Source organism: Nomascus leucogenys, chromosome 9, assembly GCF_006542625.1.
Source record: "Nomascus leucogenys isolate Asia chromosome 9, Asia_NLE_v1, whole genome shotgun sequence".
NCBI classification, from domain to species: Eukaryota; Metazoa; Chordata; class Mammalia; order Primates; family Hylobatidae; genus Nomascus; species Nomascus leucogenys.
In genome coordinates this window covers 22,935,086-22,959,885 of record NC_044389.1, presented here as the reverse complement: position 1 = coordinate 22,959,885, position 24,800 = coordinate 22,935,086, and the positions used below count along the sequence as shown (strand labels likewise).

Sequence of the window (24,800 nt, the reverse complement as noted above, 5' to 3'; positions counted from 1 at the left end):
GGCATGTTAACAAACTGTAGAACAATGGAGTCCAGAACTGCTGTAGAGGACCAGTTGAAGGAACTAGAGAGGTATAACTAGAAAAGATACTGCTTTAGATCCTTCAGTTGTTAAAAGTCCCTAGTAATCTATTACAAATGGATTGATTTTAATAGTTCTCAACCATTTGCTAACATGTGTTTGCAGTGATGTCCTATGTGTTTGTACTCAGTTCTCTCTCTTTTTTAAAAGGGAATTTTACTTTAGACTATACATTTTCTAAAACTAGAAAAATTATTTTGGAGAAAAATGTTTGAGTATTACTTTGAAGATTTCATGGAGCTGCTGCTTCTAATCATCTGATCACTTCAGATGGTCTGATAATGTTAGATAAAACCTCTTTATCAGTAATGCACTGGAGTCCTACAGCACTACTTTCCATATTCAACAAAACCTCTCTTTGCATAGATATGTGTGTGTAAAAACAGAACATTCATACTGAGGCCAGAGTGCCATCGAAGGTAATTATAGAGACAGTAAAATCCTTTTACGCTGGGAAAATAAAATGCTGGGTGTCTCATAAAATTTCAGAACCTGATTTCAAACGGATCATAACAAAGAGGAGATCAAATTTAGCATGGTGGACTGCTCGACAGGATATATTTGTAAGTATGAGATTCTATAAAATAGTTGATAAATACAAGACTATTGGCTTGCTATAAATGACTAGCGGATGCTGCTTTCAATGGTAGAACTTCTGGGAGTGTTAGCAGAGGTTTTTCTAAGAAAAAAGGACAAACTAACAAACACATATTCTTTTGCCTGGCTTTCTATATTTAAAACAAAACTTAGAGTCACTCCCTATATAAATGAATCTTCTAAGTTGGGCAACAGAGGAAATGCTACAGTTTTAAAGTATATTATTTCATTTTATATGTTTTTGTGTATATTTTCATTTTAAATATTTTTCATTTTATATGTTTAGATAAAAACATATTATAAAATTAGACATATCTGAATTATTTGTTTCAAAAATCATGCATTACCAAATTATTAGTTCCATCACTTTGTTAACTGTACTGAACCCAGGTGTGGATTATTGTAAGGTTTATCTGAAACATTGTTAATCTTGATTTTGTAGAATATTTTTATTCTTTTATGTTATACTTAAGCACAACTATGCACAAATTTCTTGAATTTTTTAAAGGACAAGAAATTTGTGTGCTGTGGTAAACAAAATCTCGCTAAAATATAAATTGCTCCAAATTTTACTAAATTTTATGTAACATGCTATATCATAAAATAAAGAAACATTTAAATGCAGATATATGTAAACAGAATTGCTTTAAGAAAATTTATTTATTTTCATAATACTTTAAGATTTCATTTAAATAATGGAGGAAACAAATCTAATTCTGGCATACTACTAATACAACTCAATCCATTACCAATGCATTTATAATCACGCTGAGAATTAGATTCTACCAGTGAAATGTATTTCTTTTAAATAATTATCAGGAGAAAACAGTGGAGGCAAAATCATGATGGAGACCTAAACTTGTTCTAAACACTCTATGTTTCGATTGTAAAAGTACACACTAGTTTTACCAAGAGGGTATTGAAAAACAAAAAAGAAAAGCAAATTAATACACAATGTTAAGATAAATATAGATTATTTAAATAAAAAGCAATGGAAAATACAAATTAAAACAGTAAAGAAAATTTTATAATAAGCCATGATATTAACACAATTTTAGGTAAAGAGTTAATAAATTAAAATGGGAATAACCATAATCCAGCATTTCTGAGGTGGAAAAAGTATTTACTTAAAACTTAAGAGCATTTATAGTAATCTTTGCCAAAAATGCATTCTCCAGGAAGCACACAATAATCTTTTTGTTTTTGTTTGGTTTTGTTGTTATTTTATTTTTAGGTCACTGGAATGTTTCCACATATTATACCACCAACTTGAGAAAAAAATGATCATTGTTTATTTGAAGCTTGGTGAGTTTATCCACAATTTAAATCAGTTCTACGTCATGCCAATTTGGATCACTTTTTCACCGGGAATTATCTTTTTGCCAAAGTAGATTTGTAGTTCTATAAAATATTTAAAGTTATTTTTTATTTTTATCAGTATTGACTACTTGAACTCTAACCTTAAGGGTACAACTAAAGATGCGCTTGGTTGGATTTAACTAACAAAATAAATTTATCAATAGGATGTTTTAATCAAATCCTTATCCTAAAGAACTTTACTTTTGTAAAAAATTAGAACGTTCCCTTTATGGAATTACCAAGAATATTTCTTAGAAGTTCCAACTGTAAATGTGAAAGGATTTCATTCTGCTACTCTATATTGGTGCTATTAAACTGTCCATTGAGGTGTATTATTTAATGATAAATATTGTTGAATGTAGGATTGTAGATACTTCTTTTTAAACCACTGGTTATTTTGCAAATTCTTTGTCCTCAGACTGTGAATTATATTTTCTTATTTTGTCAGATGATATTCTAAGGCTGCCTTTTCTCTTCTCATTTTAGAGGTATGAGAATTTTAATTTCTACTTCTGAGCATCTGCCTTCCATCTTCCAAAATTACCTTGGAATATTTTGTCATTATTTTTCCCCTTGTTTAATCTCCTTTTTCCTTCAGTATAAGCCTTACATGTTCCTTTACTATAATATTACTAGTGTTTGGGTTGGAAGAGATAATAAACTCAGGTGGTCAATCTGACCTTTTGTACCTGAAGCTGGGTTAAGTATTTTTGAATTTATCTCTGTTTCAATGTAGAGAGCATTATAAGGATAGGGGTGGGAGGTTCTGTGATATTCCAACAAAATGGTGGTACATGGTACGTGTGAATCCAGTAGTAATCAATAGAGAGAAACACAGACATGTGGATGGACTTTCAGTCCCAGAAATCTTAGAATACAGGCAGGAAAGCACCAGGCTCTGGGCACAGGAGCGGAACTCTAGTCACTGGGACAGCGTCCAGTCTCCAGTCCCATTTCCTAAAGGACAGGAATACCAGAGAACTTCTTATAGTCTATTTATTCTATGCATAACAACTCTTAGGGTCTATTTATTCTATGCATAACACACGTCCTACACAATTCTGTCACTAAATGTTTTCTGCAAATTAATCATTGATGCTTTTATGACATTATATTCTATTTGTATTCCATAATTTAATAAATCTGTAAATGTTTGACTTAGAATGCTAACCAACATATAAACAACTACTTATATGTAATCATCAAATAACATTTGAATGTAACAATTTAGGAAACTTAAAGTCTAGTAGGAGTAGATAAATCAGAAATATAAATAACATTATATCTATATATATTGCTTCTTTTTCAATGTCACCTAACTAATAAGTTGCTTGGACCAAAGAACCCTCACTGAATCAGTATGTAGCTGAGCACAGGGCTACTATTAGTGTACACAGAATCTTTACTGGAATTATTAAAAAGTAGCCTTTTCACCACATGGATGAAGCCCCACTTGGCTTCACACCTGGCAAGGGGAGTGTGGTTGGATCTCAGCCTTCTCTCTCCTTTTGGACCAGGCATCTCCATAGAGAGAATAACCTGAAATAATTGCATTTAAAGGGAAGCTGTGGCTGGGCTGTCCTCTTGTCCCTTTTTTCTGTAACACTGAACCATGCCTGAGCTCTTCTGGCAGCCCCAACCCATCAGTGTGATACACACACCCAGATGTCTGTAAATCCCTGTTGTAGTCCCAACTAATTCTAAAGCTGGGGCTCAGCCATTAATATAATGTGTGGACAATAGAAATACAGAAACAAGGGAACAACAAAAATGAAGAGAAGGAGGATTTGCAGATTATATGTTGGCATGTTGAAGAATGAATAAAGTTAATACGGAAAACTTGTGAGAGCTGAGATGAAATTTAAAAAGAGGAAGAAATGTGGTCTAACAGAATATATGTTTCCTGGTACATACAAAAGAACTTAGGAACTATTTCCTGAGTGAGAGCATGCAAGTAGCTGAAGGAAAATCAAATATACTGAAACAGAAAATTTTTGAATACATGCAATTTTTCTAATCTTTACAGTTCCATTTTGGAGAAAAAGAAAAGGAAATGAGAATCTGAGGTTTAATTAATATGCGCAAGGTCACACAGCTAATAAGAGCCTGACCTCAAGCACATGTCTGTCTGGCTTCAGACCCCAGAACTATTTGAATATACTCTGTCAACTTGCAGGAGCTGTGGGAAGCCCCTAAACTCTAGTGCATCCAGAAATTACTTTACCTTCACTATACTTCAGACCTTAGTGAGTGTTGCATACTAAGACCATTCTGCTTTTGCCAATTTCATTAAATTTATAAAAGAAAATATGATAACCCATTAACAGACATACATTTGAGTTACAGAAATCACCACAATAAAAGTTCTGAAAATGTGTACACATAGCTCCAATAGATCAAGTGAGAAGACAGTGGGACAGAAAAACTATTGTTAAAAATAGAGGGTAGGGAAGAGGTCAAGTCTCAGTACAAGACAGGGATGACTAATTATACTCACAGAGAAGACATGTGAAGGAAGTAAATTTTTTCCTATCCTCCTACTTAGAAGATAAGCTGCGAGTCATTGTGTAACTACATTTTATAGGTGATCATAGAGATGAGTAATCTTGAAACTCGAACTAAGTAGCTTGAAATTTGAACTAATGTAGTTCAAGGTCCAATTACACACAGGACCAGCTATTGACAGCCAGTCAATGTAACAGTTTTTTAGTCTCAATTAATTTCAGTGTTGATCATTTTCAGTCAGATTTATCTTTCTAGAAAAAGGTTTTTATTTTCATCACACTGCTGTTTAAAGACCTCAGTGGATTACTTCTACTAACAAAATAAAGTCTAACATTTTTAGTCTGGTATTTAAGGTCATCTAGAACCTAACTATACAAACAAACATATCCCTTTAATAAACTCTCCCTTTTGCTTAAATATTGTGAATCTCTATTTGCAATCAAAAGAGTCCTAATGAGTGAATTAATCTATTCCCCTTCTATTTTCTTCCTTCCTATAGATACAAATAACTTTATTGCTTCTTGGTCCTCCTCACTTATAGTAGAGACCTACATAGAAAATGAAGTTAATCAGACCACATTTCTCATATGTTCTTATCTCCAAACCTGCAAATGAACTTGAATCTATACCTATATTTTCACTAGTTACAAGAGAATAGTAACTATTTCCTGTATTTCCACTTCTCCAATGTCTCAACTCCTACATTCTGAATTCTAGCCCCTCCTTTTTCTTCAGGAACGTGAAATTCTGTTGGTTTTCCTTCTTTCTTCTGTGTTTTCAACCTCTGTCTATGTACCTTTTGCCAGCTTTAGAGCATGTCACTCACATTGTAACTTGACTTTATTGTAACAATGCCTCCTAGAGAGACATGCAGGCCAGAATAGTCAAATGACAAGAATCTGCCTCTCTGTCATTATTACGTCTTTCTATCAACAGCTTTCAAGAAAGAAAGAAAAAGAAAAAGAGAGAGAGAGAAAGAGAGAAGGAAGGGAGGGAGGGAGGGAGGAGGAGGAAGGAAGGAAGGAAGAAGGAAGGAAGGGAAAGAGAGAGAGAGAAAGCAAGCAAGAAAGAAAGAAAAGAAAGAAAACAAAAAAAGAAAGAAAGAAGGGAGGGAGGGAGGGAAGAAGGAAAGAGAGAAAGAGAGAGAGAGACAGAGAAGGGAAAAGGGAGGGAGGAAGGGAAAGAGGAAAGCAGGGAGGGAGGAAGGAGGAGAGGGAAGGAGGGCAAACAGAAATTACAAGCAGCCTTTCATTTGTCCTGGGCTTCATTTTCTCTTGCTTTCCTCCTTCTTGTTTCTGTCCTCCCTGCTCCACTGAAACCACTCTCAGCAAGGTCATTAATGAGCATCTTGTGTACAAATCTGACATTTTCTGATCCTTTGCTGTCTTAATCGCTTCCCAGCTTGTAACACTCCATTGGCTACTCTTTCCTTTTTGATAAACTCATTCCTTGGTTTCTGTGATACTGTGTTATTCTGATGCAAGCTCCTTTTACACAGCCTTTCTCTTAAATATTTGTGTTCAGAAACTCATATTGGGCTGTCTGCTTTTTACAGTTCACACTCTCTTCCTGGACCATCTCGTCATTTTTTTGGGGGGAGGGGGGGCGCTCCTCTTATGTGTTTTATGAAAATAGCCCACCTTTTTCCTGAAGCCAAATCTCTCACCTCAACTTGTTCTCTTCTGTCTCACCTTACATATCCAATGGGTCAACAAGTTCTAATAGTTCTTCCTCCAAAATGTCTAAAATCTCTCTCCTTCCCTCCATCTCCACTGCCACCTTCCTAATCATCCCTCACTTGAACTCCTGCAGTCACCCCCTAACTGGCCTCCCTGATGACACTCTTGCCACACTGCAATTCATTCTACTCACAAACCCATTTCAAATCTTAACATGTCTATTCTGAATTTTAAATCCTGCAATGATTTCCCAGCTTCTTACTGTGAAATCCACAGCCTGTACGGTTCATCGTGCTCGGCCTCTGCCTAGCATTACAAATTCTCCCACCACTTTCTTGCTGCAGTGAACATTTTTAAACATGATTATTAGTTCAATCTTAACTCTCTAAGCCTCTCAGCTCACTATCTCACTCTGTCTGCCACACTCTAAATTCATGTGGAACATAATTCCTCTTTTTTTTTTTTTTTTTTTTTGAGACAGGGTCTTTCTTTGTCACCCAGACTGGAGTGCAATGGTGCGATCACGGCACACTGCAGCCTCAACCCCCTGGGCTCAAGTGATCCTCCCACCTCAGCCTCCTGAGTAGCTGGGACTACAAGTGCACACCACTATGCCCAGCTAAATTTTTTTTCTTTTTGTTGGAGAGACGGGGTCTCTCTATGTTGCCAAGGTTGGTCTCAAACTCCTGAGCTCAAGACAGCCTCCTGCCTTAGCCTTGCAAAGTGCTGGGATTACAGGCCTCAGCCACAGTGCTGAGCCTAAATTCCTTTTATTTCCTCAATGGGACATAACTTATTGCCTCTTAATCTTTGTTCAAGTTGCCCCTCCTTCACTCAGCACACTCATGGATATCCTGCTGGTTCCAGCTCAGGTAATACTTAACTGGGTTGCCTTCACTAACCTCTCAGGTCTAGTTAGGTTCTTCTCCTAGGTGTATTCACGACCCCTGTACTTACTGTATCCAAGTCCCCATCACATTTCAGGTTTTTTTGTGTTTGTTTTTTGTTTTTGAGATAGGGTGTCACTCTGTCGCCCCAGCTACAGCACAGTGGTGCAATCACAGCTTGCTACAGCCTCCATCTCCTGGGCTCAAGTGATTGTCCCACTACAGCATCCCAAGTAGTTGGGACTACAGGCATAAGTCAACATAACCAGCTAATTTTTTTATTTTTTGTAGAGACAGAATCTCACCATATTGCCCAGGCTAGTCTAGAACTCCTGGGCTCAAGCAATCCTCTCCCCTTCAGCCTCCCAAAGTGCTGAGATTACAGGTATTAGCCATTGTGCCTGGCCCATCACATGTATTTTAATTGCTTGTCAGTGAGGACAGAAGAGGACAGACAAGATGTATATTGATCACAGGCAGCAAGAACTTGGCACATAACAAGTATTCAACAGACTGTTGAATGAATCGTAAAGACTGATATAAAAATTCACTGTTTATCCTTAATAATTCATTATATATGTATGTATATATGTTTAACAAACCATTTCCAGCTTTAAAATGTGGATTTAACAACTCTTAACAAATTTGTTAGTTGTTTTTTTAAAGTCCTGAGTTAAAAACCTTCTATGATATGTATTGCTATGTAAAGGTGCCTGAAATGAATAAACTCTAACTGAATTTTAAAGTCAAAGTTACTGTGCCCAGCGTAGATAAAACCAGATAAGCAGCACCCTTAAAATTCACTCAGAAGGTGCTTTATTTTTTATTTGGCTATTTACACTATTTTACTTGTCCAGTTAAAATGAGGCTCTTTTTTAATACATTGAGAGAGCTTTCTAAAAACAAGAATTGTGGCTGGGCACGGTGGCTCATGCCTACAATCCCAGCAGTTCGGAAAGCTGAGGTGGGCAGGTTGTTTGGGCCCAGGAGTTTGAGACCAACCTGGGCAATGTGGTGAAACCCCTTCTCTACCAAAAATACACAAAAATTAGCCAGTTATGGTGGCGCATGCCTGTAGTGCCAGCTACTCCAGAGGTTGAGGTGGGAGGGTCACCTAAGACCGGGGATGTCAAGGCGCAGTGAGCCATGATCATGCCACTGCACTCCAGGCTGGGTGACAGGGTGAGACCCTGTCTCAAAAAAATAAAAATAAAAATAAAAATTGTCCCAAAAGGGAAGCCTTGGGAGTTGGTAAATTCATTATCAGTAAGCTCTAAATGAAAAGATCTTTTTCAGAGATTGGTATTTTTTAAACCTCATTGTTTAATAAATAGGCCAGTTGAGTAAAGTCATTTACAAATCTAAGCACATATATTTTTATAAAATATTTATGAGAGATGAGTCATTTTATTCTCCTCTCTCCTCCCAACTCCCCCAGTGACTGTATTCCATTAACTTCAAGAATCCATCTTTTTTTATGATTTATAATATTGTATATTCCTTAGAAACTGACTCTAACATATAATCATTTTAAATGGCTAAATTATACAAATATATACTGTATTTCCTTAGAAAAATGAGCAGGCGGAATTGTTGGATTTGTAAGATGTGCAGAGATGAATCTAAGAGGCCCCCTTCAAAGTAAGTAGCATTTAAGTTTCTATGGTAATTGTAAAGCATATTTATCAGATGATAAATAGGTACATATTTATTAAACTGCTATTGTAACATATTTTGTTCAGAAAGCAAAATTTGCATTTACACATGAGTTATTTCACCAGAAGAGCAGTCATATGTTACTAAGATTCTTGTTTTCATTATTCATGGTTTACACTTGAGAATTCAGCAAGTTAAATGCTTTAGAATCTATTATGAATAGTCTCTGTTCTTTTTAAAAAACAAAGAATATTGTTTGTGTTAAAATGAGATTCTTCAATCCAAAATATTTTCTTGGTTCCAACCCTCCACATACGAAGTGCCAGAAAGCTTCATCCCTAGATAAAGAAGGTGAGACTGGAGGAGGAATCAAATGTTAACCAAGCGCCCAAGTCCCTTTCTCCACACTTTTCTATAACTCGAAATGTAGCCATTTGGATGAGAACAGTGAAAAGAATAACGCCCGAGAAAAGTAACAGATCATTACATTGGATTTCCTCACCTGAAAGAATTCCCAAAAGTTGAGAATCTCCGTTAGATTAACCATGAGTGCCTAACACAGTCCATGTTCAGCCCTCAGTTCTGGCCACACCTTTCTGTATGGTCAGAGCCCCTGGCATGAACGCTCTTTCACTAAAATACCAAAATGTCCAAAAAGGCTTACAAGCTACTGTGTGGCAAGGAGGATGCTGCAGTGGTGGTCAGAGGAGATAGTAAGACCCAAAGCTCAGCATTTTAAATGACCAGTGAATGCTACTGCACTGCACAGGTGCATCCAAGGACAAAGGTGTAACCTGCTAATTAAGGGACAGCTCTCCTTTCTTCTAATGATTCCCATAGAGGATCACTGTCAGAGCTCGCATTTCTTCTATCTGCCTTATAGACTCACCACGAGAAAAGGGGAAGACCAAAAAAATAAAAAATCACATTCATGGAAAGCTGCCAGATAACAGTTATTTAATAGGTGCTTGGCATTCATGACCTAATTTAATTTTCATTATAACATTGTGCGATAGACGTTATTATCCCTATTATATAGATAATAAAATTAGGGTTTGAAGATTTTAAGTAAGACCAAGGACAATTAAGTACAGCACTGGGATTAGAACCTAGGACTGTCAGAGACTCCAAACATTCTTCATTCCTTTGTCTACAACATCATGGTATCTTAAAATGCTTTCATATCTGTTTGGTATCCACTGCCCATCCGCCCAGAAGAATGGAGAGGACACAAAGGAGAACTTGTATCAGGAAAAAAGGTATTTCAAATAATCCTAATAAAGGCACCCGGATAGCCATAGGCCAGCATTAAACTTGTGGAAACCTCGGAAAAAAATTATAAGCAAAAATAGGGTTCAATTAAAAACAAATTGTATTTCCCATTTTTACCCCCAACCATAATTACTCCAATCATCTCTCCCCATAAATCTCATGAGTCTTAGAGACAAAAGAACTCTCTTACCAACAATTATCGACACTTAATTTTAAGCTAACCCAACACATTGATGACTCTTCACTCGTGTTGATTTTATTCTTCCCTATATAATGGGAATAATTAGAACGGACAGGCATTCAATAAACCTTGCCTAGCTCTTTCCATTTCACCAGATTGAAAAGGTTATTTTAGGTTACTTTTTCTAAAGTTTTAACAAGAGGAAAGGACAATGACTCAGATACTATTTCATGGAAATGTTTTTTGAAAGCAATCTTAACACAGTACACTGTTAAGCCTCAGTACTGATGCAAGCAGTCCATCCAAAACTGGCAGGATCCATCTGAATTTTTAGAAAACAAAAGATATCTGACCTTTTAAGGACTCCCAATATTTTTCCATGTTCTAGGATATTTTTCAATCTCTTTAACTAATCCTCCTTCATTGTGTTAAGAACCTGCTAATGCTGATGGCTGTTCCTGCAGCACAAATTTTTAGCCTGCTAATTTTAGGTATAGCCAATGGACAGTGCTTGCATGTGTCTATAGCCATCTTCAATTATCTAGTTGTTGAAAGCAGAACAATTAAGAATGCGCCATAAACTGAATGGCAATAAACACATTGGCTATTTCTGTTTTATTTCCAACTTGTATTGTAAGTTCGTGGGTACATGTGCAGGATGTGCAGGTTTGTTACATAGGTAAATGTCTGCCATGATGGTTTGCTGCACAGATCATCCTATCACCTAGGTAGTAAGCCCAGCATCCAATAGCTATTATTCCTGATGCTCTCCCTCCTCCCACACCCCCACCCTACAACAGGCCCCAGTGGGTGTCGTTCTCCCCTGTGTGTCCATATGTTCTCATCATTCAGCTCCCACTTATAAGTGAGAACAGGCAGTATTTGGTTTTCTGTTCCTGCATTAGTTTGCTGAGGATACGGGCTTCCAGCTCCATTCATGTCCCTGCAAAGGACATGATACTGTTTCTTTTTATGGCTGCATAGTATTCCATGGTGTATAAAGTTACTTGTATTTGAGAATACAGTAATTTGCCAATTCACCTCATGAAGCTCACCAAAATGAACCGAATTCTGGAATCTTTCACAACTATTTTCTAAATGGTAAATGGCTTTGTTTATACTGTTTAGGTAAAATGTAACTTGACATAATACACCTTAATAAAAATTAAAACTGATACAAAAAAATTCTAGCAAATAGGAGACTGAGAAAATACTAGCTTTAGGGTTACTAACCGTATTATGTGAGTGCATGCAAATAGGTTTTGTGGATTAACTCTAAGATTCTAAGAGATAAATAGGTAAACACTTGGCTGGTGGCAGCAGCAAACAGTGCATAACCCTTTTAAAAGCAATTTGCCAGTCTGTACCAAAAACCTTAAAAATCTGCCTCTTTTAACCAACTTTGATTCTACTGCTAGGGCCTTGGAATTACTCTAATCATGTGGTCATGGCAAGCCTTAAACACAGCTGGGCTACATTTGAGTTTTAATGGTTGAAAAATGAGAGAAAATCAATATGCTGTTTGACAATAATTATGTAAACTATGGAATGCCCCCCTTGTAGCATATTTCACCATCACCATAAACAATATGACTATCAATGATTATACATTTGTAATTATAAATTATAACACTACAAATGATTAATACAATTATGACATAAAATGCATAAAGTATACACACACATAATGTGATTACTTCTTGATTAAAAACACACAAATACAAACATAACAAAAAGACTTTAAAAAACTACATCAAAATACTAATAGTGGTAATTTATTAATAGGGAGATTACAGGACTATGGTTCTGTATAATATTTATTAAATTATATTTTCAAGTCTATACTATTTGCATAATTTTTGTAATTTAAAAAATTTAAATAGTAAAAATAAAATGTAAAATATCACAGGAAAATAACTTTCCAACCAAAACCACACACAAATGGAATGTAAATATATTTTGGTGTCATTTTCAAGATAATATAATTTTACTTAGTTCAACAAAAACCTTAAGAATATTTAGCCCAATCAGTGCTTTTTGTTTCTTTTCAAAGCCTTACTTTGGAGGAAGTGTTACAGTGGGCCCAGTCTTTTGAAAATTTAATGGCTACAAAATGTGAGTATTGTGTATCTGTCATCTTTGAATAACTAGCGAGTTCCATTCTTAGAGGTAAAGGTGGGGGTGCCAGATGATGAATGTATGCTATTCTTCTCACAGCCTTCTAACTGGCAACTGACACAGTTAAAAAAAGAAAACCTGAAAATAGTTTGTTGTGTCAACCACTATTATTTTCTCTGTTGTTAATTAAAACAAGATTAGTCACTGTGAATATTCTTCACAAGTATATACACAAAATCCCTTGGAAAATATGCTTAAATAGTAACGCATACCATAGCCTTCTAAAGTTAGTATTAAACAAAAAAACTTAACTCGCTGTTCTTGCTGCCTTCAAAAGTAAGAATAAATTTGAGTCTTGCTGTTCTAAAACTCCTCCCCAAAGTTTGTTTCAACTTTTTCAGTGTCTGATTTAAGTGGGACTATACATGGGTCTGAATATAGTTGTAGGTAATTATTGACATTAACATGGTATAAAGAAGAGATATCAGTCATGGGCTCAATGCAGGAAAAATAAAGGAGGACGTGCATTCAAGAGAATAGTCAATTGCGTTTGGAGTCAGAAAAGCTGGCCCGTTGTAGAAAATGATAAAACCAGAAGACAGGTACAGAAAAAAAATGTAGGGGGTAGTCACAGAAAATTCTCCTGTTGAATTTGGTAGTTTTTTTTAAATGGAGTTGGTTCCCCTCAATGCTTGTTACTTTTTGCCTATAGACCCATCTTTTTATTTAAGATCCCATTTTAGCCTCTCTGTGAATGTTTTATCTGGTTAGAGCTATGGACTATGAAGGAGAGTTGGCTGTGCTACTTACATGCTTTAACTAGTGGGGTGTACCAGTGGCTATTCTGGGCAAGGTACCTCCTGTTCCTCATGGGGGTTGCCATACTCCTGAGGCACTACCTGCTCTTTCTGACTCAAGACCCTCTTTAGTATGGACTCAGTTGTCACTGCCCAGCCCAGAGGGTAATGGCAGTAGGTGTAGATACTTGGCTACTCCTGCTGAAACACGTTAATCAACCATTCTGGCACTTACTTCTGCCCCATCCCTAGGGCTGGATCTACCTCTATAGGCTTGGGTCACCACCTGAGCTCTCATCTTTTGTAGCATGCCTTTCCAATGGGCATTTGGGGCCATAGTTTCTTTCTTTGATGCAATCACCACTGCCTTTCACTTTTCAGGTATTCCTCATAGTTTATAATCCAATTTGCCAGCATGAATGTGAATTTTAAACAAACATATCTTCTGGGTCAATTTTAGAACATTGAAATGGGATGAACAGACAAAAGTGTATATTCAGTTAACTATATTGTAAATTTTTGTCCCAATCCTCTGTAATACACATTTTGCCACCTTGCTAGATTGATCTCTTGCTTGGAGTTTCATACTTTTCATCTACAAAATGGGAATATCACTTATCCTTTCAGGTTTATTGTGCAGGTGAGATATAAAACATCTAGCTCAATGCCTAATATAGATTAAGCACACAATAATCGGTAGTTTCTTTTAATAGTAATAAAGTACATGTCTTTGAATATCATTCTTTTTTCTCTGCTGCCTACCAACAAGTCCAAAATCTTGGTATTTAGTACTCTCTACACCCTAACCTAAAACATTTTCTAAAATTTGTCTCTAGCTATGCCCTGTCACATAACATGCCCTCCAGCAATGTGGGTCACTTCATTTTCTGCTTGTACATCTATGATTCTTCTGCTCCAGGCTTTTGTTCAAAATCCTTTTCATCTCTAGTTACTCTGCTCATCTTTGAAAGTCAAATTCAAGTGCCACTTTCTCCAGAAAACTACTTAGAAATTTTTCCTTTATCTTCTATTTTGTTAGTATCAACATTTATTCTGCTTTTAATTGTAGCTAGTTTGCGTATTGGGTTGTTTATATAGTGGCTTTCTCCCTAGATTATAAATTCCTTAAGAGCACAGCTTGCCTCTCATTTACCTTTCAAACCCCTGAGAGACTGAAAATGTGCTTTGTACCCAATGAGCATGCAATAAATGTTCCACGAATAAACACAAGAAAAATATTAGTGAGAAAAGTTCAAAACACCAAGCTATATTATGTAAGTTTCTGTGCCAGTCCTGGAAGCCTCATAAACAAAGTGAATAGGCTTAATTGTTTGGCAAGGATTTCAAGTGGTCATCTGCCTTGCTAGAATCAGCAATTTAGAATTCTAGTGTCATGAGAATAAGCAAAGGCTCTGGCAAAGATGAGAATAGGAAAACATCATACTGCTCTTTATAAAAGCCAGCAAAAATAGGGTAAGAACCTTTCCAGAAATCATATTACTATGAAGTTCATGTAAAAATTCAACAATCACATAATAAGTAATAAAACAAATCATTCTATGGATGATCCAACCAGTAAGACAAAACTAAAAATACAAATATTAAATGTACCAGAGAATAAAAATGTGTTTACATTAACCAAGGACATTAGTAAAATGCATGCTCTAGCTGAGATATGCAGATGCATATTTTACATAGATTAAAACATTATTTCTAAGAACATGTAGCTCAGACACACACATGAAAAGGAAACATATCAGCCTGTGTCTCAATAGATGAACCGAAATTGGTTTAGAGATGTTTTGGGGAGCCATTAAGTCATAGTCATCAAAATACAATTAAACTTAACATCTTAGTGAGAAAAGGGGATCCAAGAAAACTGTCAGTTTGAGAACAGAACTATGGCAAAATTCGAAAGTTAATTAGAAATTAAGAATGTTAGCAACTTAGATACCTTTTAGATATGCTATTTAATGCTACATTATTCGCAAATAATTTTTTAAATATCAAAGATTTTTTATTTGTATATTTAAATATCAAAGATTTCCTTGTTATTTATATGAAACATAATGTACTCAAATAGAACTAAAGTAGAGAGACTAGCTAGAAGGCTGCTACAGTAACTCAGGTAAAATTAGGGAACTCAGTGGGGAAGACAAGGCTGGGGGTAATTTGCATATAAATGCTAACAAAAATCACAGGGCTATGAGACCACTGAGAGGGAGAGTTAGATAGAGGAAAACACACCCAGAGATGAAACTTAGGTGTGTGCTACTTCCAAGTCCAGGTAACCAGAGAGGTCAGCAAAGTGGATGGAAAAGGAGCACAAAGTGAGGTAAGAATGATGAAAATAGTGCGTTCTTGTGGAAGCCAAAGAAGAGAGTGTTTCAGGAAGGAAGCTGTGAATTGTCAAAGACTGCTGAGAAGTCAGCCGAGGTGAGGAAGGAACAGTGACCACTAGACATGGCAATATGGAAGTCAACAGTGCCTCAACAAGAGCAGTTTCATGGGTATAGTGGAGACAGGTAGAACCAGAGGAAGCGATACACAGCATAAGGAATCCTTGACAAGTTTTGCTGTGGAGTTCTGCAGAGAAAAAAGCAGAGACTGGAAGCAGGAATGAGGTCAATACCGAAAGTTTGAGTCAATAGTTGTTACTAGTTATATTTGGGAAATACAGCAATATATTTGTAGGATGATGGCAACCATTCATGGGGAAGAAACTGATGACATAGAAGAGAGTGGAGATACTTATAAGAACAATAGAGGAATGCAAAGTGATGGAAAAAGCAAAAGTAGGAGGGAACCAGAAAAAAAATTGTTTGGCCATCCCAAAAAGGAACAGGGACACTTGCCTCTCAGGAGAGAGGTTATAAAGGAGGAGTACAGATGGAAGTACTCTGGTTATTTCTGGAGAGAAGACAGTGAATACCCATCTGATTAATCTGTGCTCTCAGTGAAGTTTGAGGCAAGGTTGCCAGTAGATTGCTCAGGAGAGGATGTGTTAGTATGTTTTAACATAACAGGGGAGGAGGTATAAAATAGTTCTGCAGATTTAGAGAACCATGATACTATGGAAAGCTCATTGGATGACTGGGCAGTGTTGAGTGTCTGTTTAAAATCTGAAGTTATGATTTCAAATGCGAGACCACAGTTGTATATTTTTCTCTGGCTTGTTCAGGTTGTCCCAGCACACACGCAGAGCAGATATTAAGCCATTCCGGATAAGCAAGTGCTCTGAATCACAGAGTTTGCTTCAATCTTTTGATCAAAATCATCTTTGAATGTACTGTTTTCCACCCTTTCTAAATTACCACAATCCCATGCAGACCACCTTAGAAATGCCAGTTAAACAGTGTGGGGTTGTCATACTGCTGAAGGCAATGAAGCCTGCTCCATATCATGAACCATCTGTGTGGGCTGGTGCATCTTCATCAGCATCATGGCACAAAGCAGGCAGTAGAAGTTACTGATGGTTATTGTTGCTCCCTTTTGTACATCCTGATCCCAAAGACAGAGTCATTCTCTCAGCTTTTTTCATCTGTGCAAGCTCCTTTGCTGCACAGTGTGATTGGCAGTTTCCTACACTATCACTTATTCTAATCTCTGCTAACTACTGCTGTTGCCATGGTTCCCTTCATCAACCCTTATATTACCTGCACTGCCTTGCCTCTACCCTTTCCACTTAGCACTTTTTGTCTTTTTTAACTTTTCATGCACTTCTTCACCTTGCAAAGGGGGAAAAAAACCTGGCCTGGAATAGACATCACTGTCCAATTTAGTACTTTTTTTTTTTGGTATTGCTTTCAGAAAACCAAAAAGCAATAGCATTTCAGATATAAACCTGTGGTCTTTAGTACTTCCTAGATGTTGAATAACTAAAGTCTGCTTCTTCACTTTTCAAGAGCCATAGAGAGTCATTTTAAAACAGAAACATGAGGGATCCAAAAGCCCAAATTGACATGTGTTTATTCAGTGCCTGCTATATAGCAAGCAGTGTTGAGGCACGGGGTACATGAAGATGAATAAGCGGCAGTCCTGATTCTCCAAGGGTTCTCAGGTTAACGGGAGGATAATGGAAGGAAACCACAGCAAAGAGGGGTGGCCTTTGTCACTTGGGCAATGGGAAATGTTGAGGGGGATAAATAATAGAGTTTTGCTTTAAAGATTTTTCTCTAATAAAAGTACAGAGGAAATTGAAAGCAGGATCAGATAGATGAATCGAGGCTTCTTCGGATTCAATGGTTTACAAATATATCTCAAAATTCATAAACAAAAATAATACGTAAAAGAGAACAGAAGGTAATGCAATAAATGTAACAGAGACAGTGTCTTCAGTTTATAAAGAGATCTGAAAAATTTAAGAAAACACTAGCAATGCAAAGAAAAAATAGACAAAAGATTTGGAATACACAGGAAAAAAGAAATGGTCAGTAAAAATGCAAAACTGTTTAAGCATTATATTTTAAAAATACATATTTAAACAATTACAAGTTACTGACTTCACCCCATTAGATTGGAGAGGGTGGAATAAGTCAACACTGACACTGCCATTGGGAATGAAAAATAATGAAATCCTTCTGAAAGCAATTTTACAATATGTATCAAGAGTCTCCAAAAATGTTACATCTTCAATCTAAAAATTCTATTTTAAATCAATTATTTTCCCTAAGAAAATAGAGGTGAAAAAGTTTATAAGCCAAAATATTCAATGTGGGATAACTTATAACCAAGAAAAAGGGAAACAATCTAAAACAATAATAATAGAGTAGCTAAATATGTTATGGCCTACCCCATCAACAGACTATTATATGATCATTAAAAATGAAAAGGAGAAAGTGTTTGCTATGTGCTATTAACTATGAAAGAATAAGAATGATACAAATCGCTTTCATATTATAATGCCCATAGGATCATTCCAGTGTGTATCTGTGTTTGTGTAGATGAATGAATTCTAGTTAGGTAGGCAATTATTCATGAACAAAGGATTAAAAGAATAAAAGGAAATATACCAAATTGTTAACAGTAGTTATTACTTTACTAGAAGTTTTCTGCATTAAAAACAACCCACAGAATTGAACAATGAGAACACCTGGACACAGGAAGGGGAACATCACACACCAGGGCCTGTCATGGGGTAGAGGGAGCGGTGAGGGATAGCATTAGGAGATACACCTAATGTAAATGATGAGTTAATGGGTGCAGCACACCAACATGGCGCATGTATACATATGTAACAAACCTGCATGTTGTGCACAGGTACCCTAGAACTTAAAGTATAATTAAAAAAAAATTATTGATCCACAGAGGACTGATTCCATAGATATGGAACTCAAGGATTCAGAGGGCTGACTGTATGCCATTATGGAACATTTTCCTCTGAAGACAACAATATATTTACACATTTTATTTTCAGCCATAAATAACAAATATTAATTTAAATAGAAAATTTTTAAAAAAATTATTAAAATAAAGGACCATAAATTTGAAAAAAAACGACCCACAGCTCTTTAAGCTGTGTTTATATTATTAGTAATATTAATATTAATAACAAAGATAGAAGAAAAATCAGAAATTATTAACAGCATAGAAGCCACAACAGAGAATTTTAATAAAACTGAAGCTTCACTGTAAAACCCCACACATATTATGGTAGAATTATGAAATGCTTTATCCCCAGTGGTAAAGATTGAAAATAAAATGGATTTTAAATTGGTTTAGAGGCATTTCTAATGATACTGCCATGTAGTGCACCCTTGGGATTTCCTGCCTGGTGTAAGCCTTGCAGTCTTACAGAAAAAATAATTCTGGAATAGATGGGCCACTGTTCTGACTCAGCCATGAGAAAGCCCACATTTCCCTTCTGCATCAAGAACACTGGCATGTGTCACCTTGTGTGTCATAGAAATACTAATTTTAGTGACTAGTTTTAAAAGAACAGGCTAGAGATTCCCAAAGGCACCACTCTCACTTTTTAAGGAAAAAGTATACACTATGTATGACATAAGCCATTTCTTCAATCCTCTCAATTTAAATGAGCAATTCTGTTGTTTATCACTTATTCACTCTGTTCAAGCAGAATCGCAGTCTTCTGAGCATAATGTTCAGGAATGAGTATCATTTAAAACTTCAGAACAGCCTACATTGCCTGATTTAGAAAAGGCTTTTCCACCTTGTAATTCACTTGTGGTATGAATCAATTGAAATTCTAAAGAGAGCAATTCAGTTCTGAATTTAATAATTACTAAGATTGCTGGAACACTTTTACACAAATGCATTTTCAGCCGCTAGCTTGAGTAACTTGCAGCATATTCAGACAAAAGTTAGCCTGATGAAGACAGAATTCTGTAAAGTATGCCAATCACATGAGTCCACTCATTCTGCACACTAGAATTATATCTGAAATGTCAGACAGGCTCAAGTAGTCCAGTTGAGCATTTGCTAGTCATCACACGGTAACAAGTGACATAAAATCCTAGAGATTTACAGTAATAAAGGTTCACTTCTTTTTCATGATACACAACAGCTAGGGTCAGCTCCAGCTCTATTCCATGTCTTCATTCCAGCCTTTGGGCTAAAGGAGCAGCTCTTTTCTAGAATATGCCCTTCTTGTGGTGGCTGTGGGACATGGGAAATAGAACCACATGATAGTTCGTAAACCTTCTGCTTGAACGTGTCCATGGCACTTTTGCATGTATTTCATTGACTAACACAAGTTCAATGGCCAATGCTGATATAAACAGGACATGGAAGTATAATCCCCTTACACAAAGGTCAGGAAATAACTGAGGAACAATACTACAATCTGCCACATCAAGTATCTGAAATATACCATATTTTAATAGTACATATAGAATACTGTATATCTATGCAGTATATATAGAATATCACATATCCATGCAGTATTAACAGAATAATACAACTTGGGATCTATAATATGTGTATTTATGTGTGGAGAGATAAATAGAGGAAACAGATCGTGAAGACAGAAAAAAGATAGATGATAGATAGACAGACAGATAGACAAATAGATAAGGCAATGTATATATGGCTTCATTAGCAAAGGACTTTGGTATGACAAGAATTGTAGAACCATTTGGCCAGCCCAAAAAGAAGCAGGGATACTTCTTCCAATCCATCAGGAAGAAAGTTAAAGAAGCCAGATACAGTTGATTCTAAAATGATAACCTATAAACATTTTACTACACAATTAAGCTAAACATAAACACAAATTCAGAATACTAGCTTGGAATCTAATATTAGTTTCCAGATCATTTTCCTACCTCTGCCTATTCATCCACTCAACCCATCCAAGTAGCCTGCATGACTGACTCTCATTCCATAATCCATAGGTTTTTATCTGGTATCTCATTTTCTTTCTGTTCCATAGCTAAGTACAAACCATATAAATGTTGGCTTCCAACTTTACCTGTTAAGCCAGAAACAGCTTTTCATTCTGTTTTTTTTTTATTTGTTCATTTGTTTGTTTGTTTTTTGGTTTGCCACCATTCAGCTATCTCTTTAGGAATTGAAGTATCAATTCCTGCATCTGTGTTTTCTGTTCCCACCTTTCTGTGCCTATGGTGAGACAAGACACAACTTAGAGTCACTTTGGTGTGAAAATCAACTTCTTGTTTGAAATCTAAGTTAAAATATATCCCCCTCACATTGGATAGGAATATCTAATCTATATTATTTTCTATGTTACATTTATATAATACCTCCATCTCATCTGTCCTCTTAACTCATCTCATGTTATGTCCTTGTTGAATCATATCCCATGCAATGTCCTGAAGGCTGCATTTGCTCATGTGATAATAATAGTCCATGTTCCAATTTTGAGTATTCCTAGGATGCAATATTTATATTCAGCTTTCCCTAACTCCAATGCCTCCCTAGAAGAGATCTCTTCTATTTGAGTTCTTTTGCTTGAAGACAAAATACTTCCTTATTTTTGTTCCTATATCACTGCTAACAAAGCCAAGCTATCAAGGAGCCTGGCTTTCTAGTGCTAGAAAATTTGATCTGATCTTTTAGATGAAGATCCAGGAAAATATGATCTTACTCATCATTTCCATTCCATCTGGCTACCATTATTTCTCATAATAGTAAATGATATTGACCAAGATAGTGTTAATCAAAATCCTATACTTTTGGAGGTGATAGATATGTTTATGGCATTGATTGTGGTGATGGTTTCTTGGGTGTATACTTATGTCCAAATTCATCAAGGTGTATTAAATTATGTACATCTTTTTGTAAACAAAATATCCTATGCTAACAGTCTCTAGGTGGTTATTACTCAGTGTGCCTACACAAACATTTCTTTTAACATTTATCAATTGAAAGTTACATTGTTGTTTTATCATATAGCAATCCAATTCCTTGGATATGTGAAGAGACTTTCTAGTCTAGTCTAGTCAAAAAAAATTAATATCTTGAACATTGAGAATACTTGGTCCTCCCAAAGATTCCAATTAATATGTTAGATTTGTGAGAGCTCACCTAATCCTCTTCTTCAAATATTAGTACCTACAAAGTAGTGTCTCAATTGGAAAAGCTCCTCCTAGGCTTGTCCTTATCTACGCACTCCAGAAAGGCAGTTTAAGATCAGAGGTGAAGATAAGAATCTCTGGCATCAAGTGTCATGTGATGGTTACGCTGCACAGAATCCCTGTCCTGTACTAGATTCTGAGATAGTTTCCAGCATCGTGTCTGATTTTTCATTCCTTGTCTGGTGCCCTATTTCTGGCTTGAGCCATAAACCATGAATATGAAGTCGAATTTTTCATCTATCTATGTTCTGCTCTGATTGGACATTGAGAAACAATCCAGGGTGTACAAACTAGTTAGAGTATCACTCTTACGTGGCTTGGATATTTTTCACCTGACCTTGACCTACAAGTTTACATTCGAAACCCTGCTCTTACCCTACAGTTTGGCATGAGGTCTTAGATTTTTCATGTCAGCTTCATGATTAGAGCCCTGTCCTCCTGAGCAGCTTAAGTCCTTTTCCTGGGCTCTCTGATGTCTCCTGTCCTATCTATCCTAGACTCATCCACACTGGTGGGCATTTTGCTCTGAGCGACTCAGAATAAAGGGATGACCTCACCAGTGATCAGCATTGTCAAAGCACGCTTCAGATGTTAGCTCTAAGTGTGTGATAGACATGAAAATTGATATATAGAGATAGATATAAAATATTTACTTGTTAAATAATTTGTGAGTTTTTAATCAGGCTTTTTTTTAACTGTATTGCTTAGATTGTTTTGGTGATTTTGACCAATGAAAATAAAGTGATTTCTCCTCTACTTTTAGATGGTCCAGTAATCTATGCAGCATATTTAAAAATGGAGCACAGTGACGAGAATATTCAATTCTGGATGGCATGTGAAACCTATAAGAAAATTGCCTCACGGTGGAGCAGAATTTCTAGGGCAAAGAAGCTTTATAAAATTTACATCCAGCCACAGTCGCCTAGAGAGGTAACTACCTGACAATGACAGGAATGGAAATCAGTTCATCCCTGCAAGGGCACTAATATCTGTCAAGCATCCATAAGTGCTGGGCACTTTACATCCAGTATCTCCTAAAATGCTATAAATTCAGTATCGCTAACCTTATTTTACAGATAAGAAACCTGAGACTCTGAGAACTTGTCCAGTGTCACACAGCCGTTAAGTGGTAAAGTTAAGATTGAAAATTAAATATATCTGGCTCCAAAGCTTCTCCCCATTAAATTATCTTAATTTCTAGGAAACTTAAAAAGAAAAAAGGAGTCTGTGGCAAAAGCATTGGCCTTCCCAGCAGGAACTATAAATACCATGAAGAGACATTTGAGAATCCTGTGTTGTTGGGCAATGAGAAATAAAAAGTCTGTTAAGGGAATAAAGAGAGAGGACAGTATATGAGATTTCTATCGTGCAGGGCAAGCCTACATTGTCAACATATTCCCCAGAACTCTTGTCGGGAAAATACTTGGTTTATTGAAATAGCCACTTCTCCCCTCTATTTATCCACTTCTCTTCATTTTCTTCCCATTTCAGAGCATATTCAGTTAAATCAACATTTGTGACTATTAAGAGAGATAAATTTTTAAAAAGCACCAGTTTCTCTTTTCTTTAAAAAGACGTTTGTCTTACAAACTTCCTGATTTGTAGACTGCTACGAAGAAACCACTGCATCTTCCTGAGTAAGGGTTTCGGAAACTTCCCTGGCCTTGAGCCTCATATTTTTCTTTTTTGTTCCTCTTGGATGTGGAGTTGGATATTTACTTTTAAAAAAGCAAAATGTTTATTTTTTATATATCTTCTTAGATGCCTATAAAACTACAAAGAAAATTACCCTATTCCACTGAAAAGGAGAGCAGGGAATAAATTAAACCTTTCTATTATAGGTGCCTTTTTTTCAACTATGCTTACTTACACTGTACATGTAATTTCACTTTTCAGATTAACATTGACAGCTCGACAAGAGAGACTATCATCAGGAACATTCAGGAACCCACTGAAACATGTTTTGAAGAAGCTCAGAAAATAGTCTATATGCATATGGAAAGGGATTCCTATCCCAGATTTCTTAAGTCAGAAATGTACCAAAAACTTTTGAAAACTATGCAGTCCAACAACAGTTTCTGACTATATAACTCAAAAGTTTAAATAGAAAACGGTATATTGAAAGAGGTGGGTTTGATCTTTTTATTTAGAAACCCACAAAATCAGGAACACAGTACAAATAAAACAGAAAAAAAAACTATAAGTTGATTTTTAGTTCCTAAAAAGAAACATTTCTCAAAAGCAATGGAATCTAGAATTCTTATAACATGAATAACAAAATGTACAGCATACCTATGTAGTTCAATAAATATATAAGGAAAAGGAAGGTCTTTCTTCATGATACAAGCATTATAAAGTTTTTACTATAGTAGTCAATTAATGGATATTTCCTTGTTAATGAAATTTGGTGTCATAATTTACACATTAGTTCTTTAAAAATTGTTGTTATATGAATTGTGTTTCTAGCATGAATATGTTCTATAGAATACTCTAAATAACTTGAATTTATAGACGAATGCTACCCACAGTACAATCAATTGTATTATACCATGAGAAACTCAAAAAGATGTTCTTCAGAGACGTTTTATCTATAAAATTTTCCTACTATTATGTTCATAAACAAACTTCTTTATCACATGTATCTTCTACATGTAAAACATTTCTGATGATTTTTTAACAAAAAATGTATGAATTTCTTCATTTGCTCTTGCATTTACATTGCTATAAGGATATAAAATGTGGTTTCTATATTTTGAGATGTTTTTCCTTACAATGTGAACTCATCGTGGTCTTGGAAATCAATAAAGTCAAATATCAACTAAAGACTTACATTATTTTTTTCAAAGATAAAATAATTTTTCAGTACAAATTTCAAAAGGCCTAAATTTGCTATACAGTGAGAATATATAATATTTTTATTTTCCATAGATTTCCTGGAAAGTGTAGACAATTTAACACATTCATTGGATATTACCTTCCTATGACTTCAAAATATTAAAACAATCCAGATTCAACATCCATAATCAGAAGCTCATCGTAATATTTACAAGTGTAAAAGTTGATCTGTTCCATTTTGTAATTAAAAGGGAACAAATTAGAAATTTTAAGTCTTG

General features: G+C 35.7%; 1 protein-coding gene across 2 annotated transcripts; it reads left to right on the top strand.

Moving 5' to 3' along the window:
* Positions 1–472: 472 nt before the first annotated feature.
* On the top strand, positions 473–24,556 carry RGS13 (regulator of G protein signaling 13). Of its 2 annotated transcripts, XM_003264486.3 has the most exons (7): positions 473–644; positions 1,913–1,983; positions 2,486–2,525; positions 8,681–8,749; positions 12,271–12,332; positions 22,451–22,617; positions 23,584–24,556. In XM_003264486.3, the coding sequence occupies exons 4-7, from the start codon at positions 8,685–8,687 to the stop codon at positions 23,767–23,769; spliced, it is 480 nt and encodes a 159-aa protein (XP_003264534.2). In that variant the 5' UTR covers positions 473–644; positions 1,913–1,983; positions 2,486–2,525; positions 8,681–8,684; the 3' UTR covers positions 23,770–24,556. The 2 variants fall into 2 exon arrangements, with proteins under 2 accessions (XP_003264534.2, XP_003264535.1); XM_003264487.2 differs by lacking the exon at positions 2,486–2,525 and having other exon boundaries at positions 475–644; positions 23,584–24,505.
* Positions 24,557–24,800: the final 244 nt, after the last annotated feature.

Coding starts and splice junctions, on each gene's coding strand:
- RGS13 (XM_003264486.3), top strand. CDS start 8,685: ATGAGCAGGCGGAATTGTTGGATTTGTAAGATGTGCAGAGATGAATCT. Junction 8,750..12,270: donor TCTAAGAGGCCCCCTTCAAA/GTAAGTAGCATT, acceptor TTCTTTTCAAAG/CCTTACTTTGGAGGAAGTGT. Junction 12,333..22,450: donor AAATTTAATGGCTACAAAAT/GTGAGTATTGTG, acceptor CTCTACTTTTAG/ATGGTCCAGTAATCTATGCA.